At 40.7% G+C, this 20,316-nt stretch overlaps 1 protein-coding gene across 1 annotated transcript in view; it reads right to left on the bottom strand.

Moving 5' to 3' along the window:
• LOC134357326 (transmembrane channel-like protein 2-A) overlaps positions 1–20,316 on the bottom strand; it is a 53,852-nt gene that overhangs the window by 25,418 nt on the left and 8,118 nt on the right. The window contains exons 6-13 of the mRNA XM_063068740.1: positions 17,056–17,198; positions 16,686–16,833; positions 9,547–9,735; positions 7,302–7,481; positions 4,879–5,028; positions 4,514–4,642; positions 4,120–4,187; positions 2,711–2,950 (exon numbers count right to left, since the gene is read on the bottom strand). Coding sequence (XP_062924810.1) covers positions 2,711–2,950; positions 4,120–4,187; positions 4,514–4,642; positions 4,879–5,028; positions 7,302–7,481; positions 9,547–9,735; positions 16,686–16,833; positions 17,056–17,198 — 1,247 coding nt within the window. The remainder of the gene's footprint in view (positions 1–2,710; positions 2,951–4,119; positions 4,188–4,513; positions 4,643–4,878; positions 5,029–7,301; positions 7,482–9,546; positions 9,736–16,685; positions 16,834–17,055; positions 17,199–20,316) is intronic.

Raw genomic sequence — 20,316 nt, 5'->3', positions numbered from 1 at the left:
TAAACTTAAACACAGGAAGTAATCATCTACTCGTGGCAGGTAAAATGTGCTACCCAGTCTAATCCCATCTTCTAACACCAGGTCACAGTCCTCACGTACACTTCCAAGTACTGTATGAGAATTCTGTCTCAACTATGAATCTCTTCTGAAAAAATAGTTCTCTCATCTCCTCAACATCCTTCTACCAACAATTTTACATCTACATCCCTAGTTTTTGATCCCTTGTTAAGGGAAGTGGGTCTTAACAATTTATTCTATTTAGGCCCTCAAATTGTTTTTACATCATATCTTCCCTCTATCTTCCCGATTCCAAAGAAAACAAACTTATGTCAATACATTAATTTTCCGACACTGAGAAAATTCTCATAAGTCGCCAATGCATCCTTTCTGGAACAATCATATTCTTCCTATTATGTGACAATTCAAATTGTACACAGTGTTCAAACTGCAGCCTAAGTAATGTTGCATACAGGTCCAACAAAATTTCCCTGTTCTTAAACTCAATGCCTCATCTAATGTAGGAACACATCCATGTGCATTTTAACCACTTTATTGACTTTCCTAATTCCTTTAAGGTTGTGTGGACATCTACTCAATAGTCCATTTGCTCCTCTTCAACATGCAAGGTTCTGCCAGTTCTCTTGCCTTGACGTACTCCGCACATGAATTGCCTCACACTTCTCCATAATAAATTCCATTCACCTTTCAGCCCAACTGGCCAGACTATCTGTGTCCTCTCCTAAGGTTTAAAGCATTCCTCCCCATTTCCATCTATTCAATCATTTTGCATCATCTGCAAATATATTTATCATACCCCTTCTAGATTCCTAAGGTTGTCATAGCCAGGGGTGGTAGTGGGGATAAGCTCCCACTACCTATAAAATGCTCCAAATTGCGTGCGTCTCTAACGGCCTCTGACAACCAAGTCCAACTCTCGGCCTTCACCTGTGGCTTAGCTACTAGGCCCGGCGGAACTGTTTCTACTGACAAGAGAAGGGGCAAAGCTGGACCACTGGTGCCTCAAAACCAGTTGCTTCAGGCAGGTGGGACACGTCAGCCTTGGATGGCAGCTGCCTAGGAGAAGGAAAACTCTGATTTTAGACCTTCACTGCCTTGTGGCCATACCCACCTGAGGAAGAAATCCAGAGCCAGGGTCCTTAAGGCAGTTTGATGTTGTTTACAACTTCACTCTAGCAACCTCTGTGACAACACTGGTGCCAAGATGTACCAGCGCTTGCCCTTCCTTTGGACTACATCAGTGATGTGGAGAGGGGGAGCCCGCTGTATGGGCACAGCCGGTTCTTCAAATCTCCCCGCCCAGGCTTGCGCTCTGGAAAAGACACAGTCCACCAGAGGCGCAAACCCATGATTCCCTGCCTACTAATACCCCTTCCATATCATTGTTGCAAAAGCCAAGGGGCTGAGTACTGACCTCCCATGGAACACCGCCGGCAAAAGCTTTCCAAGCACAAACGTACAGCATCAGAACAATAACTCAGGATATGTTTTCTGTCTTTACTGCATGGGTGGTAAGCTGGCAGAGTAAATCACCCACTTGTTAGAGCATTTTCTTTTCATTTGGCCATGCTGTAATTTTATCCTCTCCAAGCAGTGCCAGAGTAGAATCTAATTTCAGTCTGACAAGTTTCCAATATGAATATAGACATAGGTATTCATAACTATTGTCACTGAAAGCAAGTGCAGGCAAAATCTAGATTTTCCTTTAAATATATTGCTACTCAAATGACTGTGACTTTGCACCTGGCAAGTCAAATAGAAATCAGAGATTTGACCTCTGAGGTAAATATTAACTACACAAGTATACCAGCTTCTACGGATACAGAAGTACAGCTAATTTTGTGGAATGTTTTTATTTAAGAGGGGGATGGAAGAGAAAGTTAATTGGATTAAGCACGATGGGCGTGGGAAAGTGAGTGCACTGAAAACAGTTTCTGTGAAATGAATCAAATTAATATTCCCTATATTCTCTAATTTGCCTTGTGCAATATCATGGGAGAATCAACTGTATTATATTCAAATTCTTGTAGCTACACACTTAAATTCAAAATGTGGAGTCTTACAGAATAGTATATCCCTCTACATACTGCAATCAGTACTACAAAGTTTGGTGATACACAAATCAAAATTGTGCCTTTAAATCTATATTTTAAATATATAGAAGATTTGTTTACAAAAATACATGAAAAACTTATTTTATTGCTGTCTAAGCCTTTTTATTATTGCTACTTTCCATGTAGGGGTGGAAATAAGATGACATCTCACCTAGTGGATTAGTAAATTGAACATGAAGTGCTTTGCAAAGTGGCTATTTAAATATCATTTATAAAAAAAAGGATATCTATTTGAAAATAAGGATACAAAATGGTAAGGGGAAGAAATAGAAATGCAATTAAATTCTATTTTAAATGGTAAATGTCAAATGAGCTTCTGTGCTATAATGGCTATAATTATAAGATGCATTTACTTGATAAGATGATCCATTTTGCCCAGAATTGCATCCATCATGTTGATGTGTTTCTGTAATTGTGTCTCATATTAATTCACAATTACTTGGCCAAAAGCTTATTAGTTCAGATATCAACAAAATCAAGAGATATATAATATTAAGAAGGGTAATCCATGCTTGTTTCATTAAATAGGAGACAAAATATTGATTTGACACAGGATTGGTTTCTTTAAAGCTGATTACCTGAATGGTCCACAATCAAATGAGGGCGTAAATGTCATTATGGTGTAGACGACTGGCAACAAACTTAGGAACAAAATCAACAGTAATAATGACATGTAGAAATTATTCGATCCCGATGCCTTGAAAACTCTTGACTGAGGGACATTGCAGCACATAACAGCCCAACCCTGAAAGTACATAGATGTCAACAGCCGTAGAATATTGATGCCAATTAAGCCAGGAGAATAGAAGGTGCCCATCCTGAAAATAAAAGAAAGGAAACTCTTCAATTCGGTGTAAAGTTCATGAATGCAAGTGCCAGCACTGCAAGAACTCACTTGATCTTATTTATTGCCTTCCACTGTCTTCAGGTGTTTAATATTTGAAATGGATTACTTTTATCAGTCTGACATGGTTGTTGGTCGTACCTGGTAATGATGTTTGTAAAGTTACATTTTTTTTATATTTACGAAGATAATGCTCTGAGGTACTAAAGTGACTGTGTAATTTGAGATACTGTGAGGACAGGAAAGTTATTTCATTTTATTTCTTCTTTACAGTGATCAGGGAAAGTGCTTTCAAAGCTGCTACCTCCATCTACTGGCACAAATCCATTTCCATGGGATAATTTTCTTCAAAGCATAATTTTCAAAATTTGAATTAATTTAAAAAAATGGACACCATAATAGACTGAAATTTTCACTAAATGTACTGCTGTTCCTCATTGATTACAACGTATTATCATAGTAAATGTGAGGAAGATCAAGGCTTAAAATGTGCAAACACCAAAGCCACAGACTATTATACAGCAGATTGCTGCTGTCACGTTGATACTCTGCGATACTATATACCATTTTGGAGAGTGACCCACAAACTTTTTTCAGTCATTGCTCGAGGAAAGTTAGCAAACGAATACTGTTTCCAGTTAGGCCTGTCACATTTCCAGTGATTCCATTCATTTCTATGGAGAGGTGTGGCTACAAGGAAGAACAGAGATGGCACACCTGCAACTAGACTGGAGTGAAAATAATCATCAAAGTCACCAATATTCTACTGAGCCCTACTTGACAGCTTGGATGTAATCCATCCAATGATTTATCAGGAAGATTAGCAAATATCCTAAACCCCTTGTTTCCTCTCTCACTATACAGTACATATTCCATTAATATTTCAAACTTTTCCAATAATGTATGCACCTTTATTTCTTTAATGAATTAATTAATATTCATTAATAAACATTTTCTGACTAAGATTTTTCAAATACACCCTAAATCCCTCTTGCTCTATATAAAAACCGTTGGGTTTTCTTTGATTATTCTCAAGCTTGGTTCTCACCCTACCTCACACATTGGTAGTCATCGGAGCTCATTAACCAAGATTAAGTAGCTTTACTTTATTAATCACATGGATGTAAGAAAAGTCCTCGTTACCATATCATTCCTTGATTGAAGATAAGTCCTAAAACATTTCCACTGATGTCAAATTCGGTATATGAAGGCTGAAATTTTAAGAGTAAATATTGCAAGGTTATTGGTTAAAACAAACTGTCTTTTTACAACATTATCAACAAAGACTGTAGACATTTACTCCTTGCCTAATGGACCCATTGAACATGTTCTAGCCATTTTTGCTTTAAAAGAATTAATTTTAAATGTTTCTCTAAAAAAAATGAGGTATCTACGAGTGAACAAATTCATCTATGCATGTTCAAATGTGATTAGAAGAGCATAAATATATTTTTAAATCTTTAATCATGTATCAAATATACAACATTAGAGATTATTAATTCATTCGACATATTTCTTTTGAGAAATAATACTTAACAAATCCATACTCCAGATCCCAGCACCAGCAGTAGTTAATGAATCTGACAAATAGGGCACGTAGGAAATCCCCAACGAATATACTGCCATAAGTTACGAGAATGTCAGACACAGTAAGCTTTGTAAATTCCTAAAAGTTGTAAATAATAAAAGTTATTCAGTATATCATGTAATGATTCAACCTTTCAATAATGTTGCATGTTTACTACACAGTTAAATCTATCAAAACATAATGTCCCTATATACACTGATGTAATTTGACCAGATTATTTAATATAATATTATTCAAATGTTGACAAGAAAAACACAAACAAGAAACCTAATATTTCAAAGCCCACTGCTACAATATTGATTCAAATGACGTACCATTCCAACACCAGTCTCCCAGCAAGGCCCGCGTGGGAAATCTGCAGGATCTATTTGTGGAATATTCCCAGTGGTTGAGTTATCAGATGTTAAATTGACGGAATTCATCATGGTTAAAGTCTTATTCTTTATACTTTCTTCCTCTGCCAGCTGAATAAGAGAAAGGAAATATCTTGTTTAAAATCACATTGGTACAGCAAAATATTTTAAGGAAACGGTTTAGATTTGGATCTGCCAAGATCCCATTTTTTTCAGAAGCAGCCAGCGGTGGATGGCAGACCTGCTCTCTCTTGGATGTCTGGCATTCTCTGGAAAATATTAAAAGAATTCATCAATTTGGGATCGATTTCTACACAACTGATTTAATTCTTTTCTCTTAGGAAATACCTTTCTTCTCCAAAGACGATAAAAAAGCTGGAAACCAAACATGCAGAGGTCTGTATTTGTAGCCTTATTAATACACAAATATACATAACATGTCATACGGCAAATTTAAAAGAAATTTTTATATTTAGAGGAATGTATTTAATGGGCAACAGCAGTTGTTCCAGGAGGAAATGATATAGCAAACAAGGAGATCAAAAAGAGGCTCATGAAATCTTGGAGGGACAGGAGATTGCAAATGGTGGAGTCTAGAGAAAAAAAACAATCTGCAGGAGAAACTTAGTGGGTCAAGCAACATCTGTTGAGGAAAGGAACTGATAGTTCAGGTTGAAAGCTTGCATTAGGTCTGGGAGTGGAAAGGCGAGATGGCCATTATGAAGGGAAGAAGAGGATTTGCTTCAATTCACATTAACTACTTTTGGCTCTTCTCCCCTTTTCTAGTTCTGCCTCCATCCAAGGAGGCAAACTATCTAGTGATATTTACTATAAGCACACTGACTCCCACAGCTACTTACCTCTTCCCTCCCAGTCCCTCTCAGATTCCTGTCACAATTCTCCTTCTCCTTTTTAAACTGATGATTCTCCCTTCTCAGTTCTGATGCTGGGTTTCAACCTGAAACATGAACAATTCCTCCCCCAACCACCATCCCCCCCCACCACCCCCGCATATGCTGCTCGACTTGGTTGAGTTCCTCCAGCAGATTGTTGCTTCTGGTATCATGTGACCTTAAGTTTTTATGTTTTCATTACATAATATTTGTTGACTCTCCAATTATTGCGGAACCAGGAGGTATTATAACTAATCTATTCCTCTTCCCTAAATCAATTTGCATCCACAGTATACTTTTTGGGGCTTTCTCACTGTATACGTTCTTTGCTTTCTGCTCACAAGTTTGATTATCTTATGTAGCTCTTCTGGCAAATTAATTCCTGTCTTCTTCTCTGTATTCTTGTCAAGTTAAATTATTCATGTTCCATGCTAACATGGCCTTCTTTTTGAATTATAAAAAGCTGCAGAGACTCCAGATTTCTTTAGGGGTAGGTATAGAATAGCACAGAGATGCTAATTTTTTGAAAATCACATAAAGTATGTTATGCTGCAATTAGAATGCGAATTACTGGACAAAATGTGGAAACTGACACATCCCAGTCTAGTCTTGTCCATTGTAAAGGTATAGCTGTTTCACAGAAGTCAGGGAAATTCAATACCATTACCATTATTCTTGATGATCCCCCTCTTAAACATTGGCCTTTCTGCATTTGAATTTTGACTTTGTCACCTCATAATTTTTAAAAATATAATGATCTGTGATAAATGAGAAAATCTAAATATAAAAAGATCCACATAATGATGTGGAGTTATTAATGTTTTTATGTTGATTTTGAAACCATTTAATCTATTTGTGGTTATGACGATCAGTCCATGTCAATAAAACCAGCAACACTGAAGCAATCGCAGTAAACTGCAAGTGATGTGATTATGGTTTAAACAAATTTTCACTTGAACTTCATTTTATATTAAACACTCAGTTTAAAATAGAATGCTAATGCATTGTTTATGAAATTAAAAATGAAAACCACAAATGCAAGGATGTTAGTAAAATTAACACTATTTCCAAATAGAGTTCATTTTGTAAATGCTTTTAAGGAGCACCCCAAATGCAACGTGCATCCACGTAAAATATCCAACATTAAGAGATCAGTCAATAAAGTCAGCCTGGATACACCTAAAGAGGCGCTAGCAACCATCTTCCAAGGCATTTTGCCTATCAGAAAAAAAAGATATGAAGATGTGTTTCAACTTGTGTGGGTGGCCAGATGTCATTCCATTTCCTACAAAGACCGAGCTGCTATTAACAAATATCATTGCAATTGTTAGCTCTTTATTAACTTCATCTGTTAATATGCAAGACTTTGCCACTTCAACCCCAGCAGAGGATTTTAATGGGATAATATATTCGACAAAAATGAGCTGAGCCTTACCCAGAAACAAAAGTACACCAGAGTAAGCAGATTTAAACTGAATGAGGGTATCTCACCTGAACATTAACTTGATCAATAAGAGCCAGCAGAAATGTGTACAGGTTACCAAGGAACAGGGCAAACATTCGCCACAGCTGCCATTTCAGTGCAATACGTGGATGGTAATTTTCCAGAGCAGCAATTGTTTCAAATAATGGAGGAACAAACATTCCCAACAATGCCATAACTATGTCAATCTACAAAATTAATATATTTAAGAGGTAGTTATTTCAAATACTTGACCACTGTTATACCACCATCAAGAACACTTACAGAGACATTCCACACCCACACCCACACTTTGAAAAGTCCGATCACCTGCTATATACTCCCAGTGTAGAGCAAACACTAAACACCTCAGTACCAGTGGTGAGGACCAAGAAGATATTGTCAGGGGAGGCAGAGGAGAGCTTACAGGACTGCTCTGAGTCAGTGGACTGGATAATGTTTGGGGATTATTCTTCAAATCTGAATGAATATGCCCTAGTTATCACTAACTTCATCAAGACCTGTGTGGATTAGTGTGTGCCTTTGAGAACATACTGGACATACCCAAATTAAAGGCCATGGATGAACCAGGAGATCTATAGCCTGCTAAGGGCTAGATCCGTGGCTTTCAAGACTAGTGATCCAATGCTATACAAGCAGTCCAGGTAAAACCTATGAAAGGCTATTTTAAGAGCAAAAAAAAATTCCAATTGAGGTTAGAGAAGAAATCGGATAAACATTAGCTCTGCCAAGGGTTGCAGGCCATTACTTCCTATAAAGCGAAACCTAACATCAGGCATGGCTGGGATGCTTCACTCCCAGATGAGCTCAAGTCTTTTATGCAAGCTTTGAAAGGCAGAATAAGACTACATCTGTGTGAATCCCTGCAGCATCTGGTGGCCCCGTGAGCTCTATCTCAGAAGCTGACATCAGAACATTTTCCAAGAGGGTAAAAGGTCGGTGCCTGTAAGGCATTGAAAACCTGTGCGACCCAGCAGGTGGGAGTAATCAAGGACATATTCAATCTGTCACTGCTGCAGGCGGAGGTTCCCACCAGCTTCAAAAGGGCAACAATCATACCAGTGCCCAACAAGAGCAGGGTGAGCTGCGTCAATGACTATCACCAGTGACACTCTTAAATTTCAACGGATGTACCGTAGAGAGCATTCTAACTGGTTGCACCACCGCCTGGTATAGGAGGGCCGCTGCACAGGATTGGGAAAAGTTACAGGATGTTGTAAATTCAGACAACTCCATCACGGGCACTAGCTCCCCAGCATCGAGACACTTTCAAGAGGCAATGCCTCAGGAAGTGGCAGCCATCATTAAAGGACCCCCATCAGCTAGGGCAGGGGTGGCCAGCCAACGAGTTCAGATGCGATTTTATCACGCACGAGTTCTATATTAACATATTTTTACAAGAATTGAATGGGGGTACAAGAGTTGTATGGCGCATCTGAACTGGTGCGTGAAAAAAATTGACGCATGGAATGTAAAAGGTTGGCCACCCCTGACCTAGGGCATGTCTTCTTCTCATTGCTACCATGAGGGAGGAGGTACAGGAGCCTAAAGACACACACTCAATGTTTCAGGAACAGTTTATCCCCCTTCGCCATTTAATTTTGGAACGGACAATGAACTAACCCATGAACAGTACCTGATTTTGTTTTTGCTCTCTTCTTGAACTACTTATTTAATATATTTTTAAATATAAACATATTTCTTAATGTAATTTATAGTTTTTTATATATTGCAATGTACTGCTGCCACAAAACAATAGATTTCATGGCCTATGCCAGTGATACTAAACCTGATTCTGATAACTTAGATGGTTTCTGTGGGAGTATTTGATTTAAGGTGTTTACAGACAAAGCATTAAACATAAAACTCTTGTAAGTTAATTGATCCATATCTGAGGGGACAATTCAGATAACACATTGATACAAACTAAATAAAATTGTCAAAGAATTTTAGTGAAGGAGCTATAATGAACATAGTAATCAGAGTTCACTAAGTGTGCTACAGTAGTCACAGAACGTGAATAGAATTGTTGTCTCAAACATATAAGTCACTCTCGGATGTAAGTAACCTAGACCCGGATACCTCCATATCACATTTTTTTTTAAATCACAGTTATTATGTTCCAAAACTAAAACAAAATTTCAAATGAAGCAAATTCAATCATGTACATTTGTGCTTTCTTTCAAATAAAACTGCTATGATTCTTCAATCATTCTATTTGTTTTATGGCAGCTGATGTAAAGGAATACTTACTTCATTTTTCTGATACCAGGTTAAGTTATCCAGTTTTGAATAAGCCTGGGATTTCCTCACAACATAAAAAATGAGATACCCACTTCCGGCAAGACAACAAAATATAAGAAAGTTTGCCAAAACAATTAAAAATCTCCTGAGGTGAACATTTTCATCTTTTTGGTTTTCCTCTTCATCCACAATGGATTCCTGACAAAATAATGAATATAAATATTTAAGATGACCAGTTATACTTGGGAATATTACCAAAATGTGGATTACTTGCAAAGGTAACAATGTGATCAGATTTTGTAAGTGGTGGAATACTTAGGAATTGCTGCAGGGTGTAGAGTAGCTGCTCTCTCCAGAAGGCTGATACAAAAGTTCAATGAGAGTCTGAACAGCAGGTTAGTAAAGTGAAATAAATGAAAAGATCTTCCAGTAAAATAATAACACTCAGAGAGTGTAGTCTTGAGTATCCCCACTACGCAATGGGTCTAAAAGCCAAGGGTGGGGGAGGCACTTAAAAATTTAACAATGTAGTCATACAAAGAAATTCAAAATGTGAATAAATGGATTTTTCTAAGGTTGCTGTGCTAATTCCCACATGCTGCGTTGTCTCACAGGTGTCAGTATAAAGGAAATGATCAAAGTGATGCAGAGTATTTTGCTGTCTGTTTCGATTCTGTATTTACATATGACTATAAACAATACATTGAATGATAATTAAGGTAATGTGTCACATTTTGGTATGCATGCTGGCAGAATCCATGCTTAGATAACAAAGAGGGAGTTAAATGCAATCAAAAATTGATAAAACATAGTAAGTTCTAGCTCTCTGATTGGTCTGCTGATTCAGAGAAGGCAAAAAGTAGGGTACGTGTTTCATGATAAACTCTTTGTGGTGCAGTCTTGTCGCACTCTTGGTCCCCTAACGTGGAACATCTAATGATTAATTACCAGCTGTTCAACTTACCGGGAGGATTCTCCTCTGTGATCCTGCCTGCAGTTCACATATCACCAAAGGCCGATGTTAAGCAGGCACTCGAGATACTGAATGCTGCCATCAGCAAACAAGAAACAGCCTCCCTCAACAACATTCAAATCACAGTCGAGGACTTCAGTCAGGCTTGTTTGAAGAAATCTCTGCCCAATTATCATCAGCATATAACCTGCAGCACCAGGCGTCCCAACACAATCGACCACTACGATACTCAATTAGGAATGTCTACCATTCCATCCCGAGACCTCATTTCAGGTAATCTGATCTCTTGGCTTTCCTCCTCCTACGTCTGTACAGACAGAGGCTAAAGGGTAAGGCTCCAGAGGTAAGGGCAACAAAGAAATTGTCAAGAGAGGCAGAGGAGCGGCTACAGGATAGTTCTCATTCTGGAGACAGGGCCATGTTCAAGGACTTAGAGGATTTGAATGAATACACCATGATTGTCATGACTTTATAAAAAGAGTCACGGCTGAGTGTGTCCCGAAAAAACATTCAGTCTTCCCCAACCTGAAATCCTGCATAAACCATAAGACTCACAATCTGCTTTGGGCCAGATCAGTGGCATTCAGGTGTAGCGATCAAGTAAGGTACAAGAGGACCAGGTACAACCTCTGAAAAGCTATCTCACTTGCAAAGTGTCAATTTTGAATCACTGAAGGATGTTTGACAGTTGTGGCAGGGCTTGAATGCTATTACCTTATACAAAGTGAAACCAAGCGACATAAGTAACAACAAGGCTTCACTCCCAGATGAGATCAATGCCTTCTACGCTTGCTACTATTGAGCACATCTACATGAAGTGTTGTCGCGGGAAGGCAGCATCCATCATTGGACCCTCACCACCCAGATCATGTTCTCATAGAAAGGAGCACCAACCCAGTAAATCTCTGCTAATAAGTAAAGTTCTTCAGCAAATGCAACATCCTCATAAGTCCCTGTAGCATACTATCCAATGTCATCACCTTCCTTCCTAATAACACAGAAACTAGAATTTTACACAGAACTACCTCCCCAATCTTGAACTCTTTGCCTCCACTTGCAATAAAAATATCCTATATGATCATACATTTCTGTCCCATGACCTCAAATGATTTATGAGAGTGAAGTCAGGAGTGCGAAATTTTCATCAGTATCCTAGATAGGTACAAAGCTTAAAAAGCATTGAAAGAGACGGGGGAGATCTTAACTGGATTCTTTTCATCTGAATGGTGGCGATTAGGAAAAGGGGAGGTGCAACGAGACCTGGGTGTCATTATACACCAGTCATTGAAAGTGGGCATGCAGGTACAGCAGGCAGTGAAAAAGGCGAACGGTATGCTGGCATTTATAGCGAGAGGATTCGAGTACAGGAGCAGGGAGGTACTACTGCAGTTGTACAAGGCCTTGGTGAGACCACACCTGGAGTATTGTGTGCAGTTTTGGTCCCCTAATCTGAGGAAAGACATCCTTGCCATAGAGGGAGTACAAAGAAGGTTCACCAGATTGATTCCTGGGATGGCAGGACTTTCATATGAAGAAAGACTGGATGAATTGGGCTTGTACTCGTTGGAATTTAGAAGATTGAGGGGGGATCTGATTGAAACGTATAAGATCCTAAAGGGATTGGACAGGCTAGATGCAGGAAGATTGTTCCCGATGTTGGGGAAGTCCAGAACGAGGGGCCACAGTTTGAGGATAGAGGGGAAGCCTTTTAGGACCGAGATTAGGAAAAACTTCTTCACACAGAGAGTGGTGAATCTGTGGAATTCTCTGCCACAGGAAACAGTTGAGGCCAGTTCATTGGCTATATTTAAGAGGGAGTTAGATATGGCCCTTGTGGCTACGGGGGTCAGGGGGTATGGAGGGAAGGCTGGGGCGGGGTTCTGAGTTGGAGGATCAGCCATGATCATAATAAATGGCGGTGCAGGCTCGAAGGGCCGAATGGCCTACTCCTGCACCTATTTTCTATGTTTCTATGTTTCTATGTATTTAGTGGGGATCTGGACAGTCTATTGAGGAAGATTAGAGTGGATAACTGCCCAGGGCCTGACGAGGTGTTCCATCAGACCCTGTGGGAGGCTCGTGCAGAAATTGCAGAGGCTCTAACAGAGATACTTAAACAATCCTTAACCATGTGCGAGTTGCTGGAGGATTGGATGATAGTTAATGTTGTTCCATTGTTTACGAAAGGCTCTTAGAATAAGCCAGGAAATTATAGGCCAGTAAGCCTGACATCAGTAATGGGTAAGTCAACCAGAAGCACTGGGTGAACAATGAAATCCAGAATCTCCTAAGAGCCAGATCAGAAGCGTTCAAGCCTAAAGATCAAGAATGCTACAAAAGGTGCAGGTATGATCTCTGGAAAGCCATCTCACAGATGAAGTGAAGATTCCGGACTAGACTGCAATCAATGAGAAATGCCATAACCTGCTACAAAGTTAAATCTTGCATCATAGGGAACAGCAGAGCTTCACTTCCAGATGAGCTCATTGACTTCTCTGCTCACTTTGACCACCAGCACAGGGAGGAACCATTGCGCACCTCCATGTCTCCCGATGATCCTTGGTCTCAGTATCTGAAGATGACATGCAGGCTGCCTTCAAGAGAGTGAATCCAAAGAAAGCATCTGGTCTGGGCAGAGTACCTAGCCGAGTACTGAATACCTGTGCTGACCAACTGGCTGGTGTATTTACGGATATCTTCAACCTCTCACTCCAGCAGTGTGTGGTACCCACTTACTTCAAACAGGCTTCAATCGTACTGGTGCCCAAGAGGAATGTGGAAACCCATCTAAATGACTTGAATCCGCTATCTTATTGGCTCTTCACACAGCCCTGGAATATCTAGACAGCAAAAATGCATACATCTGGATGCTCTTCATCGATTACAGCTCAGCACTAAGCACCATCATCCCCTCAAAACTAATCAGTTAACTCCAAGACCTGGGCCCCAATACCCCTTTGTGCATTTGTATCACTTGTAGACCCCAATCAGTTTGGATTGGCAAAAACATCTCCTCCACAATCTCCATCACCACAGGAAGACCACAGGGATGTGTACTTATTCCCCCATGCTCTACTCGCTTTACACCTCTGACTGTGTGGCTAAGTACAGCTCCAACATCATACACAGGTTTGTTGATGACACCACTGTTGTGGTCTGTATCCAAGAGGGTGATGAATCAGCAAACAGGAGGGAGATTGAAAACTTGGCTGAGTGATGTAATAACAACAACAACCTCTCACCCAATGTCAATAAGACTAAGGAACTGATAGTAAACTTTAGGAGAGGGAAACCAGAGGTCCATGAGCCAGTAATTATGAGAGGATCAGAGGTGGAGAGGGTCAGTAACTGTAAATTCCTGGGTGTCACTATCTCACAGGACCTGTCCTGGATCCATCATGTAAATATTATTGTGAAGAAAGCACAACAGTGCTTCCACTTCCTCAGGGGTCTGCGGACATTCGGTATGCCATTAAAAACCTTGGCAAACTTCTATAGATTTGTGGTGGAAAGTGTGCTGACTGGCTGCATTCCAGCCAGGTACGGGAACACCAATGCCTTTGAGTGGAAAATCCCACAAAAGGTAATGGATTCGGCCCAGTACGTCATGGGTAAAGCCCTCTCAACCATTGAGCACATCTACATGAAATGTTGCCATAGGAAAGCAGCATCCATCATCAAAGGTCTTCACCACCCAGGCCATGCTCTTTTCTCACTGCTGCCACCAGGTAGAAGGGGCAGGTGCCTCAGGACTCGCACAACCAGGTTCAAGAACAGTTGCTAGCCCTCCACCATCATTTCATGCTCATTATTTGTTGATATTTATTTATATCTGCATTTGCACAGTTGGTTGTCCATTGATCCTGTTTGCAGCTACTGTTCTATAGATTTGCTAAGTATGCCCAGAGAAAGAAAATCTCAGGGTTGTATGTGGTGACATGTATCTACACATGTAGATAAATTTTTACTTTGAACTTTGTACTTTGTTACTGGAAGGGTATTTTAAGGGACCGAATATATAAGTCTTTGGATAGAGAGGAACTGATTAGGAATAGTCAACGTGGCTTTGTGCATGGTAGGTCATTTCTAACCAATCTTAGAGTTTTTTGAGGAAGTTACCAGGAAAGTGGATGAAGGCAAGGCAGTGGATGGTGTCTACATGGACTTTAGCAAGGTCTTCAACAAGGTGCCACATGGGAGGTTGGTGAAGACGATTCAGTCACTTGGCATTCAGGATGAGGAGGTAAATTGGATTAGACATTGGCTTCTCAGGAGAAGCCAGAGAGCTGTAGTAGATGGTCTCTTCTTTGACTGGAGGCCTGTGACTAGTGGATTGCTGCAAGGATCGGTGATAGGTCCGTTGTTCTTTGTCATCTAGATCAATAATCTAGATGGTAATGTAGTAAACTGGATCAGCAAGTTTGCGAATGACATCATAATTGGGGTTCAGTGGCCAGCAAGGCAGGCTGTCAAAGGTTGCAGTGGGCCCTGGACCAGCTGGCAAATGGTGGATGGGATTTGCTGCAGACAAGTGTGATGTGTTGCACTTTGGGAAGACCATCCAGGGTCGATCTTAAACAGAGAGTGGTAGGGCAATGAGGAGTGCAATGGAACAGAGGAATCTGCGAATAGGTGTCACAGGTTAATAAGTTTACAAAGAAAATTCTTGGCATACTGGCCTTCATAAATCAAAGTATTGATTGTAGACTTAGGATGTTATGTTGAAGTTGTAATAGACTTTGATGAAGTCTAATTTGGAGTATTGTGTGCAGTTATCTACAGGAAAGATGTCAAGAATATTAAAAGAGTAAAGAGAAAATTTACAAGAAACTTGCCCAGACTTGAGGACTTGAGTTATGGGGAAAGACTGAATAGTTTAGGACTTTATTCCCAAGAGTGTAGGGGAATGAGGGGACATTGGATAGAGATATACAAAATTATTAGAGGTTATGTACAGCCGGCTGGTGGCGCAGTGACATCAGCGCCAGACTCCGGAGCGAAGGTTCCCGAGTTCGGATCCAGTCGGGCCGCTTCCGGGCAAGCTTTCCATCCGTGCTGGGTTGAGTGTCGAGTTCACAACTCGGCCTCGTAAAAAAAAAACTGCGAGAAGGACGTGGGGGACCACTCACAGAATCTTTCCTCTGAGACAACCACTTGAAAAGTGGTCGCCGAGGCTTTGGCAGAGCACACACAAAAAAAAGTACAGTGTAAATGTAAGCAGGCTTTTTCCACTGAGGTTGAGTAAGACTAGAACTAGAGGTCATGAGTTAAGGATGAAAGGTGAAATGTTTAAGGGGAACATGAGGGGGAAATTCTTCACTCAGAGGGTGATGAGAGCGAGGAATGAGCGTGATGAATCAGGGTTTGATTTCAACATTTAAGAGAAATTTGGATAGGTAAGTGGATGGGAGGGGAATAGAGAGCTACAGATACAAATTGCTGTTATTAGGCAGATTAATAATTTGGCATAGACTGGTTGGGACAAGGGGCCTGTTTCCGTGCTGTAGTGTTCTATGGCTCTATGTCAGATAGTGCAGTTCACTTGCGTTGCTTCATTCACTAAAATTAATGCCCATTTTCTTCCAATACCAAATGCTGTTGCATGATTTCTGTATTTTTTTATATTTTCTGATAATGTAGCATGAGTCATGCAGTCAATCAATTCTGTACTGGCTTACAGAGCCACCTGTTTCCAACACTAATTCTCATATATCCATCAATTAACCACTTACCTACACATTAGGGATAATTGGAATGTCGAAGAAAACAAGGACGCTCAGGGACACTAGCTGTCCCAATTAATCTATGCCAAATTAGTAATCCGCTTAATAACATCAATTTGCATCTGTAGCCCTCTATACCCCTCTCATCCACATACCTATCTCTTGTATCTGAAATTCAAGGAAAATATCCTTGAAAAATATGTTTTTTTTAGATTTCCATACAGAAGCAAAAAGCTTCAGGTGCACAGAATCTAAAATTAAAACAGTGTTCTGACAGGAGAGGATTAATATGAAATATTGATTCTGTTTCTTTCCCCAATAATACTGTCTGGCTTGCTCTATGTTCTCCTGTCTCATCTTTAATCATACAATTTCCATGATGGAAGGAAGGGAAAACATAAAGCAATATGCATAGATAATAATGATCTAATTCAACAGAATTTTGAATTTACCTTAAAACTGGTTGTAATGGATGCAAACTTGTTGTCAGCTGTTTCAGGATTTCCAATTAGATAATCCCAACTAGTAAACATTTTCCAGCTGAAGTTGAAATCTCCGTCATCTCCATCAACTCCACTTTCATTTGCATTCCGTGCCATTCTATACAGGATCAATATTTTTGTAAAACATAAATAATATTTTAAATCAGTATTTTCAACACATAACTTCATATCTCAGCTGACAGCTCGATGACAGGTGATAGTCACAAACAGTTCAGGCTTAATTGCTTAAAAAGTCGCTTGACTGCTCTCTCATAGTCCTGGATGAACTCATTAACAGCTGCACAAGAATGTAAACAGTCAAAGCTTAATCAATACTCACGTTCTGATCACAACCATGAGGCTGTATCCGAAGGAACCCACGCCAACCATGAAATAAGACAAGGGCAATCTGTACTTGAACACACCAATCATTCGTTGATTATTGTAGTATCCATAGAAAAGAGCTGAATATCTTATATAACCCTGTAAAATTTTAGTTTTAATTTTACAATCATCCTGTTATACCAATGGTTCATATTTTAGTGTTTGAATATCATGTATTAATCTTACAGCATATCATGCACACAAGGTACTGAAAAGCATTTTCCTAAAACGAGTCATCACGTAAGTTTTTATAGACATCACTGGAAAGATTAATTGCAAACTAACTTGCAAAATTCAGATTTAAATCGGGTAGAAAAAGTCGTTTTTTTTTTAACACTGCTCGGGGAGAAGGGTCTGCACTGCACAGGCGCGTGACTTAGCGCACCGAGGTTTAAAAAGAGAAAATTTCAACGGTTCTTGTTTCAGTCGAAGCAAGCAGCTGAGAAAAAGGGAGTAAAGAAATCGGGTAGAAAAAGTCGGTTTTTTTTAAACACTGCTCGGGGAGAAGGGTCTGCACTGCGCAGGCGCGTGACGTAGCACGCCAAGGTTTAAAAGCAGACCTCCATATACAGCGGCCATCATTGTAACGGCCATCGTCGGAGTGGACTGAGTCAGAGTGGGACGGCTTTGGCTCAAACAGGCTTCGGCGAGAACAGGCAGAGGCCAGGGTAGGTTCCGGTAAGTTTTTTGTTCAGATTATTTAGTGCAGTGAGAATGCCAGGCAGGATGTTGGAATGCTCCTCTTGCAGGATGTGGGAAGTCAGGGAGCCCTCCGGTGTCCCTGACAACGACACCTGCAAGAAGTGCATCCAGCTGCAGCTCCTGACAAACCATGTTAGGGAACTGGAGCAGGAGCTGGATGACCTGCGGATCATTCGGGAGAATGAGGAGATTATAGATAGTAGCTACAGGGAGGGAGTTACGCCAAAGGAGCAGAGGACAGGAAATTGGGTCACTGTCAGGCGAGGGAAGAGGAAAGGGCAGGCAGAGCAGGGTTCCCCTGTGGCCATTCCCCTCAACAACAAGTATACCGCATTGGATACTGTTGGGGGAGATGACTTACCTGGGACAAACTGCAGTAGCCGGATCTTTGGCACTGCGTCTGGCTCTGCAGTGCAGAAGGGAGGGTGGAAAAAGAGGAGAGCGGTAGTGATAGAGGACTCGATGGTTAGAGGTACAGATAGAAGGTTCTGTGGTCATGACAGAGAATCCAGGATGGTTTGTTGCCTCCCGGGTGCCAGGGTCAAGGATGTCTCTGATCGATTGCATGACATTCTGAAGTGGGAGGGTGATCAGTCAGATGTCGTGGTGCACATCGGTACCAATGACATAGCAAGGAAGAGTGAGGAGGTCCTGGAGAGTGAGTATAGAGAGCTTGGTAGGAAGTTGAAAAGCAGGACCTCGAGGGTGGTAATCTCAGGATTGCTACCTGTGCTAGGTGCCAGTGAGGGTAGGAGTAGGATGCTCTGGAGGATGAACACGTGGCTGAGGAACTGGTGTAGGGGGCAGGGTTTCAGATTTCAGGATCATTGGGACCTCTTCTGGGGCAGGTGGGACCTGTACAAGAGAGACGGGTTACACTTGAACTACAGGGGGACCAATATCCTTTCAGGGAGGTTTGTTAGTGCAATTGAGGAGGCTTTAAACTAGATTTGCAGGGGGATGGGAACCAGAGTGCCAGAGCTGACAGTGTGGCTGGGGTGAAAATAAATGATGTTAACAGTTCAAACAAATCTGCTGATAGAAAGGTTGTGAGTGGTGGTAAAAATCTTCTGAGGTGTATATATTTCAATGCTAGGAGTATTGCGGGGAAGGCGGATGAGTTGAGGGCGTGGATTGACACGTGGAATTATGACGTTATAGCAATTAGTGAAACTTGGCTACAGGAGGGGCAGGACTGGCAGCTTAATATTCCAGGGTTCCGATGTTTCATTTGTGATCGAGGCAGAGGAATGAAAGGTGGGGAGTAGCATTGCTTGTTAGGGAAAATATTACAGCAGTGCTCAGGCAGGACAGATTAAAGGGCTTGTCTACTGAGTCCTTATGGGTGGAGCTGAAGAAACAGGAAAGGTATGGCCACATTAGTGGGATTGTATTACAGACCACCCAATAGTCAACGAGACTTGGAAGAGCAAATCTGCAGAGAGATAGCAGGCAACTGCAGGAAACATAAAGTTGTAGTGGTAGGGGATTTTAATTTTCCATATATTGATTGGGACTCCCATACTGTTAGGGGTCTGGATGGTTTAGAGTTTGTAAAATGTGTTCAGGAAAGTTTTCTAAATCAATATATAGAGGGACCAACTAGAGGGGATGCAATATTGGATCTCCTGTTAGGAAACGAGTTAGGACAAGTGACAGAAGTCTGTGTAGGGGAGCACTTTGGTTCCAGTGATCATAACACCATTAGATTCAATTTGATCATGGACAAGGATAGATCTGGTCCTAGGGTTGAGGTTCTGAACTGGAAGAAGGCCAAATTTGAAGAAATGAGAAAGGATCTAAAAAGCGTGGATTGGGACAGGTTGTTCTCTAGCAAAGATGTGATTGGTAGGTGGGAAGCCTTCAAAGGGGAAATTTTGAGAGTGCAGAGTTTGTATGTTCCCGTCAGGATTAAAGGCAAATTGAATAGGAATAAGGAACCTTGGTTCTCAAGGGATATTGCAACTCTGATAAAGAAGAAGAGGGAGTTGTATGAAATGTATAGGAAACAGGGAGTAAATCAGGTGCTTGAGGAGTATAAGAAGTGCAAGAAAATACTTAAGAAAGTAATCAGGGGGGCTAAAAGAAGACATGAGATTGCCTTGGCAGTCAAAGTGAAGGATAATCCAAAGAGCTTTTACAAGTATATTAAGAGCAAAAGGATTGTAAGGGATAAAATTGGTCCTCTTGAAGATCAGAGTGGTCGGCTATGTGCGGAACCAAAGGAAATGGGGGAGATCTTAAATAGGTTTTTTGCATCTGTATTTACTAAGGAAACTGGCATGAAGTCTTTGGAATTGAGGGAATCAAGTAGTAGGATCATGGAAACTGTACAGATTGAAAAGGAGGAGGTGCTTGCTGTCTTGAGGAAAATTAAAGTGGATAAATCCCCGGGACCTGACAGAGTGTTCCCTCGGACTTTGAAGGAGACTAGTGTTGAAATTGTGGGGGCCCTGGCAGAAATATTTAAAATGTCGCTCTCTACAGGTGAGGTGCCGGAGGATTGGAGAGTGGC

The sequence above is a fragment of the Mobula hypostoma genome, chromosome 16 (genome assembly GCF_963921235.1).
Source record: "Mobula hypostoma chromosome 16, sMobHyp1.1, whole genome shotgun sequence".
Taxonomy (NCBI): domain Eukaryota; kingdom Metazoa; phylum Chordata; class Chondrichthyes; order Myliobatiformes; family Myliobatidae; genus Mobula; species Mobula hypostoma.
This window is presented reverse-complemented; position numbering and strand designations above follow the sequence as displayed.